Raw genomic sequence first — 12,765 nt, 5'->3', positions numbered from 1 at the left:
GAAGGAGCCTTGCTCATTATAAATTCCACAGCACTGTGATCGGCTAGTGGCTCACTGCATAACAAACCAAAAATCAACCACCAGCTTCATAAATAGTATCCAGTCTTTAGGCATCTCCCGCATAATTATGCCTCCTGAGCCAAGGAAGGATTTTTGTGTTCAGCTGCTCCCATGGTAAAAGGCCATCATTAACATGCATAAAGAGAAGGGAGCCTTTTTTGTTTGTTTTTGGTTTTGAGATGCCAGGGGTACACTTTGAGCTTGTTTTGTTGCAATGGTTACCTTTTCGTCTTTCTCTCTCTCTTCCCCCGCAACCCCCCGCCCCAGGTTTCTGACAGATGTGACTATGTTTTTGTCAATGGCAAAGAAATGAAAGGCAAGGTGAACGCGCTTGTGAACTTCACGTATCAGTATCTGAGTGCTCCTCTGCAAATCACAGTCTGGGTTCCACGCCTGCCTCTTCAGATCGACATTTCGGACACAGAACTGAGCCAAATAAAAGGCTGGCGAGTCCCAGTTGTTTCCAACAAAAGGTGGGTTTGAGTTGCTAAATTTCTTGGGTGTTTTTGTCAAATGAATGGAGTTGATTTTAACTCTCAGCAAGAACAGCTGCAGCACCTGCACCCAAAATGCAGCATCTTTCCCTGAGGAACAGCAATACTGGAATCCTCAGCTTTGCACCGGAAATCTGCAGATATAATAAAGCTTTTAAAATTTGTGGGAGTTTTGCTTCTGTGTGTGTGTCTGTCCTGTGCAACAGAGTACAGTGTGGTGCTCTGGCAAGGTCCACTTACAGAGTTGTTGTTGTTCGGACATACCAGCTTAGATGAAAAAGTGGTATAGTCCATTTATATGGTCCTTCATCATGCAAGGTAGCCGTGAATCAGCAGTGGCCCAAAAAAACAGAAGGGAGGGCTGTTATTTAAGGGTGTACTCTCCATTAGCACTCTAATGTTAGTTTTCACTAATGTTCTTGAAAATGTTCCTTTATGCTTCATTTTCTTATGAAAAAAGACCCACCAGAGACAGTGATGATGAGGATGAAGATGAGCGGAAAGGAAGAGGATGCACTCTGCAGTACCAGCATGCCATGGTGCGAGTCCTCACGCAATTTGTAGCTGAGGATTCTAGCCCTTGGGGTCAGCTGAGCTACCTGCTGGGCTCAGACTGGCAGTTTGACATTACAGACCTGGTGATGGATTTTATGAAACTGGAGGATCCTCACATTGCCAAGCTGCAGGAAGGCAGGATTTTGATCGGACGGGAAGTAGGAATAACAACGATGCAGGTACTGTGCTCTCAACTGCCACATTCCACCATTCCCACAGAGAACCTGTGTGTGGGCATAAATCCAGTACAGTGTTCTGCTGTCTTGAAACAGGATAATTTCCCGTTACATTCCTGTGACCTTCTAGAGTGTCACACACAGCATTAACCCAACAACAGTGATCCAAGCTAGAGGTGGTCCAAGGCACACAGTATGGCCAGCAGCTGGAAGCCATAGAGCCTTCAGAGATGTTTAGGAGAGGCAGCACTGCCAGACTCAGTGAGAAGTCGGAGCTCTTGCCCCACATGGATGCAGGTTACCACCAGTCAGCTGATGGGCACCATTTTGACTTTTTGAGACAGAGATCTTTAGATTGTGCCAAGTTTCTTTTGACTTATTAAAACATTAATTCAGAAAAAAAAAAAAATACAACCTGATTAATAACCCTGAGAGGCACAAGTGGCCAACACCATATCCCAGTTCTGCCCCAGCTGAATCCTTACTAAAGCCAATGCACAAAGAGTGACTATAGCTAATCTAGGCTGTAGATATGAGTTGGGGAACGTGGAGAAGACAGTATGTGCATGAACTAACTATCTTCAGTTCCCTAAAGATAGCAGTATGGCCCTTAGTTTTATTAAAGTGAAGGATATCCTACTACCTTTATGTTCCATCAGAAACAGAAAAGAGAGAGAAATGAGAATTTCCAAGCAAAGAAGTGAAGGATGAATCCTAGATGTTGCTAACCTCCCTTTGGAATGATTGGGAAGTAAATCTGATGAGTTTATCCATACTGGGACACAGAATAACAGAGGAAGAAAGTTTAAAATCAACTCTTCTAGTGAAATGATGCAAATAACACAAATATACAATGAGATAGTATAGCTCTCAGTATTGGGTGCAATGTTCTCAGCCATAACCTCTCTACTGAATGTTTTTCCGACCCTGCTAATGAAATCAGACTGCCTTTTCAGTGTGCTCTGCCACTTCATTTCTAAAGCTATGGAGACAAGAAGGGATGATGACCTCAAGAAAGGTTATTTTAATTGATCAACCTTTTCCTAAGTTGATTCTTTTGTGTTTCTCCAAAGGTTTTGTCTCCTCTGTCTGACTCCATCCTGGCAGAGAAGACAGTGACTGTGCTAGATGACAAAGTTACCATAACAGACCTTGGAGTCCAGCTGGTGGCTGGGCTTTCACTCTTTCTTCAGCCAAGTGCAGCAAGTAGTCGGGCTATTGTGGCTACAACCGTTGCCCAAGAGCTGCTTCATACTCCTAAGCAGGTAGTGTACATTCCCTATTTACTGTTGTTGCCTTTTGGGGTGGGGCAGTGTTTTATCAACGTGACATACAGATGATAATTCATGACGAGTTTAGAAGTTAGACTTTAAAGTATAGGTGTAGCACATGTCCATGTCAATTGCTTTCCTCTAGAGGTACTCTGGAATTGTCTTCTCATTTCTTCCCTTCAAATATGAACTTAATCTGCAGTAAATGTTCTGACTACAATGAAGTTTATATTATTTACATTTTTTAATACCCTTCCTTTAAATGATGCAACATCTGTTATTTTCACAACACAGGTAGTCTTTGGACAGTGATCCTTGTTTGCTATGTGAGCATGCCCTTGTTTTCCATGCCAGAGAGCACAGAGCTCTGTGTGTCACAACAATTAAATATTTTGAAGAGCTATAAAATAGAGGCAGAAGATAGCCAAATACATTTCTTTTCCCTCCTGGAGTCACGGCAGACTGCCAGGCTCCTCTCTCATTTTATAGATGGATTTTGAGGGGTTCGTCATTCAGTTCATTAGGTATCACTGTGCTGATAGTACTTAATTTAAGCCAGCAAATTTCCATCTCTGTAAAGGAAGTCTTTCAAGCAGCATGTTTCAGGTCACAGCCTCCATGGAAAAGAAGATTGGAGAATACCACCAGATCGAGGCAAACAGTTGCTCTGGAACAGATGAAAAACAAGGGTCAGTAGCAGTGGAACAAGCTGCGTGTTCATCACTTTCAGTCAGTTGATTTGAAGAGTGGGACTGAGGACCATGCAATTAACTCTGTCCACAGTTACTCCTCTCACAGAAACTGTATTTCATCTCGCATAGATTGGGAGAGATCTCAAGTCAAGTTTTATGGCCCATTTTCATGATTATTGCTACCTAATTTTCTGGAACATAAAAATAATTTAGGTTGTTTTATAACTTAGTGACAGGAAAATGTCCAAACTAGAAGGACATGTTGCCCATCTGTTCCATTTACTGCATCCTGTAAACATAAGAATCTTATGTAATTAACCCATTTATACCCTTCTCTAGGGCTTAGAAACCATGTCTGACATTGTCTTCAGACAAAAACTGTAAAAGCAAAAGCTAAAGCATGCCTAACCCAATTCTGTTATGTAGGACAGAGCACCATTTGTCCTGCAGCATCATTGGAAGAATCATGGCTTTGACTGCAGATAAAAGAGCTTGTGAATCTGGGAAGGTTGCACAGATATATTGTCAACTTCTCAGATTTATAGATAATCTGTCCTGAGTATGCAAAGATATTTATCAACATCAGGTTATGGCATATTATGACAGGGCATTTCAGTAGTGCACAACATGACATCTCATATTGTATTATGGCATGGTGATATGATATGACATGTCATTATATATCACTACAGTTGGCAAGTTATGAAATAATACAAAAGAGTAAAAATGTGTAAACATGGCTTGTTTTGAAATTATTTTTCCCAGCATCTGTGTTATGGAACAATTTTAGTGAAATATTTTGTTGAAGCTGATATTCTTTTGCGAGACAATTTCAGTTTCCTCAGAGTGGCACATTTGTGATACAGAAGCAACTGGGCATATCAGGCTCCCATTCTGAGCAACGCCTTCTGCTTCTGGTACTGCTGGGCAGCGTGGGTGCTGCTGTCCCTGCTGTTCTCTTCCTGGGGCTACGGATAGCACTACTGCATCATGCTCACTGAAGATACCAACTGTAAAACAGGAGGCAAGAGAAAATCAAGCACCTTTTTCTTAGTAAAAGAAGTTTAAAATCTGTTGTTTCCTCTCCAGAGTCCATCTGGAAAAAAAACAGGACTTAGACTCTATTAGAAGGCAGTGGAAAACCTCTACACCAGGATCTGGAACGCCCAAGGAAGTCTGGTTGCTTAGTAGCAATCCCAAATTAGTCAGTTTTTCCCACTCCTTCTATGCACGTCACCTTCTGTCCCAGTTTCCCGCAAACGTAGAGCAGCATGTTCTTGTGGAATCCCACTTCAGCCTCTGCTTCTTCTTCCAGCTCCTCTAGTCTGGAGCCTGCCCACCCCCATTGCCTCTGCTTGTCTTCCCACCGCCTCCTCTTCAGCAGGAGAAAGAGAAGTATCCTGCCTGCTTCCCAACAGAAGGCTTTACTGGGAGCATCACTTCTCACGTATTTGTGAGGGTCAGTTCCTCTTCAAGCACTGTGAGTGTTTGCAGTCCTGATCCTGGTCATGCCAGGCCACTGTGGACCCTGAGCACAGTCCCTAGTTCCTGGGGCGCTTCAGCAGTGCCTTCATCCCAGAGGCCTGAGCTATTTCCACGTGCTGCGCAATTCACTTCCTATCTTATTGTAGGCCACTCGTTTGTCCTCAGGCCTAAGTCTTACTCAGCCTGTAGACAGGGCTTGCCCAAGGAAGGGCTGTTGAAAAGAGACCTTAGGGACTTTGCATTTGCATCACCAAAAAAATAAGACGGGAATAGATTTCACACTAGAAAATACATTGAAGGAAATAGTCTTAGCATAGGAGCGGCCTATGTCACATACATCTTTTCCTTTCATTTGCAGTTTGAATGAAGGATATAACATTTAAGTCACTTGCCCTTAGAAGAATGAATGCAAATGTAGGAATGCTTGTGGCTAAATTTTGCAAGAAGAGACTCATGATTTGGAGTATACCAGCTGAGATCCTTACTGAGCTGGAATTTCAGAAGGCAAGTGCTGAGTGTTTTCTGAAAATCAAGCCCTTTTGAAAGAGGTTTTTTTTCGAGGGGGCAGCCCAGAACTAAGCATATACTTGAATGTTGCAAGGCCTTCATTATTTAATTGTGTCTTTTCCTCTCAAACAAGTTTAGAAAAAGGCCCAAGTAACTCATGCAAACCTTATTGATGCAACTGAAAAAAAAAATAACAGTTAAGAGAGCTGAAAGTTTTATTTTTCTTAGGAATGACTGTGTATGTCTCAGCATTGTTATATGGAAAAAACAGTCAGTGTGTTTTTAGTCAAAAGTTTTCCTTGGCTCCACTTTAGCACCTTCAATAGCCAAGCTTCAACATAGATTAGCAAATGTCCTTGCATAATTGGTACTGTAGCGGGCATGATATTGTCCCTAGCAGATTAAGCAGTACACCTGTATGGTGCAATGGAAGGCCTAAAGCATTATACCGATTGTGCTATTACACGTCTTTCGATATCGTAGGAATTAATGTAGTATTTTTGCTGTGATTTTCTTTCAATGAATATAATGACTAGATTAGTTCCTTGATTATAATGACCGTACCATCTCTGCATAAGTACCACAAAGCAGCCAAAACACAAGTCCTGAAAAGTTGGCAGTTTCTTCAAGTACTTATCACTCTAAAGAAGATAAGCTAGAATTTTTCATCTTGGATGCCTTAAGTTGGATATCTTTATCTATAGTTGGGCAACTAATTACCTGAGGTGATGAGGTGACCTTGAGGGATGCTAAGCTTATAATTCCTTTTTTTTTTAAATCAATGAGAAGCTCATTGGCACTGAAAAATGGATCACTGATTTAGGTGCCTAAAAATAAATGCAGGCTGACCAACTTTTAAATATCAAAGTTGAAATGTCGTCTGAAAATTTGGAAACTGTAGCTGTGAGCAATCTATTTTTAGTGGCCATCTGCTCAGGTAGGAAAGCTGTTCCATTTGGCTTGCTGACCATTGTTAAAATCAACACTGCCATCTTAAAGACCTCTCCAAAATGTAAATAAAAGAAAACCTACAGTGTTTAAGTGTTTTCTGATCTGAGTGAGCTTCGAGGACTCTTACATTTCAGCTCTGCAGAGAAACTCACAGTCATATCATAGCTGTTTCATCACCGTAGGGTATTGCATGTGGTCTAATGAACTGAAATGGGAGAGTGGATAGAATACAAGAAAGACAAAAGAAAGCCTTTAATAAACAGCTGTGTGTATTAATATATCTCTCAGTGCTACTGGAAAACTGCAGGCGTTTTCTTAGGGAAAAAAGAGCAATGTTAGCACTTTCTAAAGGCCAAGTTCTCTTTCATATGTGTAGCTCCTGTTGACATCAGTGACAAGACCCAACTCTGTGAGGTCATCCATAACCTCAGGGAGTGTCCTCCAAGATGTCAGCTCTCGCTCTGATAGGAGGTGAGGGTGCTCAGCACCACCTGAATCAGGGCAACAAGCTGGAGTTGCTTGCACATCCCTGCCTTTTGGATTGACACAATAATGTCCTGGTTTAGCTTATGTCCTTCATGCAAACTAGTTCTGGGAGTTCACTGACATCTCACAGTTAAGTAACAGATATTAGGAGTATTTTTATGGTGTGGATTCATTACCCCATTCTGGCAGTATAAATTACACTTAAATTGTATTTATATCTTCTTTAAACTGACAGAGCAATGTAGTGGCTCACAAGTATGACAAAGGGATTAAGCAGCATGGGAAAGGGAGAAAGGATGTATTGTTAGATAAGAATCTGAATTCTTCCCTTGCAAATAGAAGCAAATTCCCACTGGAAAGGAATGTCACATTAGCAGATTGGACAAAAAGGAAAGAAAGAAATACACAGTAGGGGAATGCATCGTTTGAATTAAGATCTGAGTCTTGGCTGCCTTTCATTTCCACATCGTAACGATCAAGCCCAGTTTTTACTACACGAGCCACAGGCTTAAAAATAAATGCACATGTAATACTTTGATATTTCATGTGATAAAATTGCTAGGGAAACCCATTTCAGCATTCAAATCCCCAGACAGAACAATCAGAGCTGGTCTAATAGAAGCTGCTGAGAACAGTATCCCCTTGCCTTTATTTGAGGGAGGGATATATTTGTTTTCTGCAGAGCCATCCAGCCATCCATTTCTTTCCTTTGGTGTCCTGCCTCACTTCAGGACTATTGCAGCTGACCCCAGCAATTGAGGGCTTACTCACAAATACTTTTATTTGTGCTTTAGTGAATGCGGACCATTAAAAGGCCTCTTTATTCTGGGCATGGAATAAAATCAAATATACTGATCAGTCCTCACATCTGTGTTTCTAAGCAGCAGAATTCTCTAAAATGCAACCAGTCCTACACACTTTACTCTCCTTTTTTTTGCTCGAAGAATACAAGATAGCATGCCCTGGTATAGAATCATAGAATCAGCTTTTTTGAGGTGGTATTGAAGGACACTTTGTAATCACTGACTGTGGTGCTACAGATGGGCTCAGTGGAACATCCTAAGATAAGCAGACTTTCAAATACTGTATAATGCTTTAGCAGGCAAAATAACCATCGGTGTGGCTCCCAGATTTTCACAGGCAGCTCGTGCAAGTCCCAGCACAGTAGGACTCATTAGATCTCTGTATGATGGGCTTTCTACTGAGCTTCCAAACCAGCTCTGCTTCCTGCCTTCAGGTTGCCTTTTGGAGTGTGAGCCTCCTTGTTTTATCTAGGGGGAAGAGAGCAAGCCAGCAAACGGCAGTGTTTGTGGTGGCTCATACGGCAGGGTTTGAAGTATTCCACGTTTGGCCATACAGAGCTCCTCCGGGACCGTTCATTTCCATTAGTGCTATGTTACTTCTGTACCCGGGTAATTTCCCCTTTGTTTTACCCACCTAAACATAACAAGTGGATAACAAGGGAGATAAAACTGCTACCAAAAAGCAAAATGCAAGATTATCCAAGAAGATTTACCAAGTAGCATCTTTGGACTGATAAACAGCAATGTAATTCAAGGCCACAAAAGGTGGTGGAACTGCAGCAGATCAAGAAGAACTGGCCAGCTTGCTGCTCTGGCGTGTACTTATACCTGGAATGGAGGAAGAGAACAGCAAAGGCACAAGGGAAAATGTAGACAAAATGGGTCTTGGTAAGGAAAGTTTTTTATGTGCTTAGGAAAAGCATGATATTTGATAATCAACACTAATTGTGGGAAGCAGTTTCTTTATCTCCTCTGGACTGGATTTTGCTGTCATTAACATGATCTAATGTACATTATCTGACTCACTTCACATCATCACAGTCACCATATAAATCATCCTGTTCTCTAGGAGACACTGGCCCTAATGTGTAGTTGCGGTTCGCTTGGTCTGGGAGCGCAACTGAGCATGTGTGTGTGTGTGCATGCATACGTGAAAGAGAGAGGAAAAGTGGAGGAAAGAAAGACTGGAGAGCCAGATAATCCCTCAGACTATTTGTTTATGCTTGATAATTAATGAACACAAGCATTTGTCACCTCAGTGTTGAGGGCATCAGACTAGGGGCAGCAACTTTGCAGGTAAGAAAGCTCCAATCCATCTTCATCTGCTGATAGTAATTGGAGGACCTTGTCAGAGATTCAGAGGGGATTTATCGATGCAGTACATAGGATTTGCAGAAACAGCTCTTTGAAGGACATGGTACTAAATCATTTCTTTTTTCTTTCTTTTTTTCTTTTTAGCTTTTCAGAATTTATAATCATTTGGGAAATTCACTTCCTTCCCCTGCCTTCAGCTTTCCTTTAACGATGTGAATGAGAGGAGATGATCCCTTGCCAAATAGAATATTTGGGCTGATACAATATACTTTGGCAGGATTTGAGATTCTGTCCCTCTTTCTCTCATTTGTTTTCTTTCCCTTTTAATTAATACTGTCCATAGGATAAGCATGACAATGTTGTGTTGTGAAAAAATTGCTTCTTCCTATGAAAAAAGGGTCTCTTGGAAATAAAAAACACCAATGCTGATTGAAAATAATGGCTAAGCTGTTGCACACCTCCGTTATCATAGTAAGTCACACGTGTGCCTGCAAATTTCAGCTGACTGCCATTTCATTTTTCTCTATCTCTGCTTCATAAAACCAGGAATGCAGAATAGAGAAGTAGTGTAAAGAATTAAAGTTGTTTTGAAGTTGCTTACAACTTTGTCAAATTATAGCCATTTGGGCTGAATTTTTCCATGCTGGCTACATCTTAACCTGAAAGGTGCCTGAGCACTGTTAAAGCAGAAAGGAGTCAAGATCTTGAAGAAGACAGGAAAGAAGAATATACGTGTTCCTCTCCAGCGTCTGGACGGAGACCCCCAGATCCCTCAGAGGTGCTGTTCTACCATGAATAAAACCTACTTGCATAGTAAGAGCCCATGTCAGATCTGGGGCTCTGCAACGCTGGGTGTGCCGTGTTTGGCTATTAAGGAATTCACAAAGGATTTAGTAATGTTAAGCCTTTTGTAGAGGTGTAGAACTATGGAAGTCCTCAGCAGAGCTGGGAGGAGGCGCAGGCATCATAATTTCCAACCTTAACTGCACAAAATTCTGCACTTATTTTCTCATTCTGCTCTCCAAAAGAGAGCACCAGTGGCAGACAATGTCAAGCCTGTTGTGATATATGCTTGAAATGATGCTGGTGGTTTTGCCTTCCGTAGGTTGATGAAAATTAAGTGCATCTTACACACCTCCCCGATGGTACACGAGGCTGCTGTCTTATTTTAGGGAGAAGGAAGGCAACAGGGTGTTGAATTGCTGGAGGAGATGCATCTTTTTCTCTCTACACATAGCCATTAAAAAAAAAAAAAATCCTTTACTTTCCCACGACTGGGTTTGCTCTACTATAGATTTCTATGATATAAATCTAAGCTGTGCCCTTCAGCTTTATATTTCTGTCTGTTCAGCCATTTCAGGGTTGTTTCTCTAATGAAAGATCAGCTGTTTTAATTTCCTTACGCAGTTCACCCTTCCCAGCTTCTGAGCTACCCTGGCTCCGTTTCAGCTGTTTGAAGTGCATTTGAATCACCAAGAACTTTGCCTTCTTTCCTGTTGTGCCACGACTTATTTTTTCTTCTTTCAGTCCCTCAAGAACTTGCTGATAGCACTTTGGAAATCAAATATTCAGTATAGTCCAACCTTCTGCACAGCTAAATGCTCCTCGCTGTTTTCATTGAAAAGCTTTAAATCTAACTAGAAGGGTAGCAATTCCCTTTGTTTCTAACCATAGCGTAACAAATTGTAGCCAATTGAAAACCATATTAGGTTGTAAATTTGTATTATGACTGGACGTTAACAGGGTGGCAATGTTTTTCCCTGATGGTGATTTTCAGCCCAGTTGTTCTGATGTACCCAAGTGTAAAGGTATTAGGGCCATCTGCGGTTTAAGTCTGGGAAGAAAAGAACTTCGGGTTTGTGTGAAGTTGCAGTCCAGCAATCTGCCTGCACGTCTGCTGGCTAACCAGGCAAGACATAGAGCAAATGAAAAAATAAAGAAATCTCCTGCAAAGAAAGCTACTGAGACGTGGAGAAGTAAATATCTGTATCATCTGGATGGGATTTCAAATGGCAAAGAGCTGACCTCTAGCTTTGTGTTTGCTTCTAATGATGACTTCTAACAGTGCTACCTGCAGAGAACAAAGACAGTCCAATTAAACCCAGGCCATTTGTATTTTTGTCATAGAGATATTACCAGAATCCCCATCTTCCTCTCCTTGACACAGAAATGCGGTGGACTTTTTAATTATCTCAAGGATAAAGTGTTACTTAAAACAAACCTTTCTCCTGCAAAATGGCAATTGTTCCATGTGTCATCTTTTTTTCAGATGAATCTTCTGCTCCAACCATTTCCAAGATACTGTGGTAGCTCCTTATTCCTGCTAAGATATTTATGCCCTGTTTAATTTGACAGCTCCCTGTGACAGCTGTGCATGGGGAACATGAGGAAAATAAGTGTTCTGTCAAGTGCCTCCAGTAATTTTTCTGGTTTGTCTCTTTCAGATTTTGTATGACAGGAATGACTTTCTTTATAAATCATGTAAATTGTAGCTTGTAAATGGGTATTTTGGTATTACGGACATCTCATATAAATTATTTTATATGTTCTTTTGCAAAACATTTGCAGGAAGGATAACAGTGGAACCCTTAGTGAAAAATGTGACCAATTTTCTGCCCCATCAATTGAAGCTTGGTTTGCTTTAAATGCAGTGCAGAGCCATTGTCTTCTATTTCCTCCAGCTGTGTCCAGAGCTGAGAGATTGATGAGCTGCAATGGGTTGAGCTGTTTTATTTCAGACCCTGTCTTTAACCATATCCCTCTCCTTTCAGGAAGCTGTAGTAAGCACCTGGATTCAGTTCAGTGACAGCTCTGTTACTCCGCTGGACATTTATGACTCTAAGGACTTCTCCCTTTCTGCTGTATCATTAGATGAAGCTGTTGTCTCGATCCACCAGAACGCTGCCTTAAAATGGCCAGTTGTGGCAGCAGAAGGTGAAGGTCAGGGTACGTTAATCAAGGTGGACATGATGATTTCTGAAGCCTGCCAGAAGTCCAAAAGGAAAAGTGTCCTAGCTGTGGGGAACGGCAACATCAAAGTCAAGTTTGGCCAGAATGATGCAGACTCCGATACAGGTGGAGATTACGATGCTGATGAGATTGAAAACCACGCTAGCGACCGGCGGCACAAAGTGTCAGATCAGGAACGGTATGGCCAGGATGGACGGTATTATGGTAGCTCTTCAGCAGAGCGAGAGGAAGGTGCCATCAGGAAAGTCAGCACCACAGCAAAATCCGTAATAAAAAATAAAGTAATTAAAAACAATAGGCTGGATGGTGGCAAACTCCTGGATGACAGCCAGCTGCAGAACATTCCTATAGACTTCACCAACTTCCCTGCTCAAGTAGACCTCCCAAAAGGCAATGCGGGCATGGAGGAAAATGACCTGGTGCAGACACCTAGGGGCCTTAGCGATTTGGAGATCGGGATGTATGCTCTGCTAGGGGTCTTCTGCCTGGCAATTCTAGTCTTCCTAATCAACTGTGCAACATTTGCACTGAAGTACCGTCACAAGCAGGTTCTGGTGGAAGGACAGGCCACCGTGACCCATTCCCATGACTGGGTCTGGCTGGGAAATGAAGCAGAACTGCTGGAGAACACAGCAGATGCATCACCTCAGCAGGATGAGCACACAACTATTATCGACCGAGGCTCGGGTTGTGAGGAGAGCAACCAGCTCCTCAATGGCAGTGCTCAGAAGAACATTCAGAGCCAGGTTCACAGGTGTGCTGACTCAGGGGGCAAGCTCGGAAAGGAACAGAAAACTGAACCTTTACATTCGCCGACATCTAAACGGAAGCGGGTAAAATTCACAACATTCACTACCATCCCACCCGATGATGGTTGTCCTACTGTCAACTCAATCCTAAGTAGCAATGACGATGACATTAAGTGGGTGTGCCAGGATATGGACCTGGGGGACTCCAAAGAGATACGAAACTACATGGAAAAGTTCAAAGACAAAATGTAG

The 12,765-nt window shown here is 42.0% G+C and overlaps 1 protein-coding gene across 1 annotated transcript in view; it reads left to right on the top strand.

The window, feature by feature from the left end:
* TMEM132C (transmembrane protein 132C) overlaps positions 1-12,765 on the top strand; it is a gene marked incomplete at both ends in the record, with an annotated part of 221,134 nt that extends 208,369 nt beyond the window's left edge. The window contains 4 exons of the mRNA XM_082324781.1: positions 328-533; positions 1,015-1,288; positions 2,359-2,550; positions 11,566-12,765. Of these exons, the coding sequence (XP_082180907.1) occupies positions 328-533; positions 1,015-1,288; positions 2,359-2,550; positions 11,566-12,765 (1,872 nt within the window). The remainder of the gene's footprint in view (positions 1-327; positions 534-1,014; positions 1,289-2,358; positions 2,551-11,565) is intronic.

This window comes from Platalea leucorodia (genome assembly GCF_965183815.1).
Source record: "Platalea leucorodia genome assembly, chromosome: 12".
In the NCBI taxonomy this organism is placed as follows: domain Eukaryota; kingdom Metazoa; phylum Chordata; class Aves; order Pelecaniformes; family Threskiornithidae; genus Platalea; species Platalea leucorodia.
The sequence above is the reverse complement of the archived record's forward strand: the minus strand, read 5'-3'. Positions and strand labels throughout refer to the sequence as shown.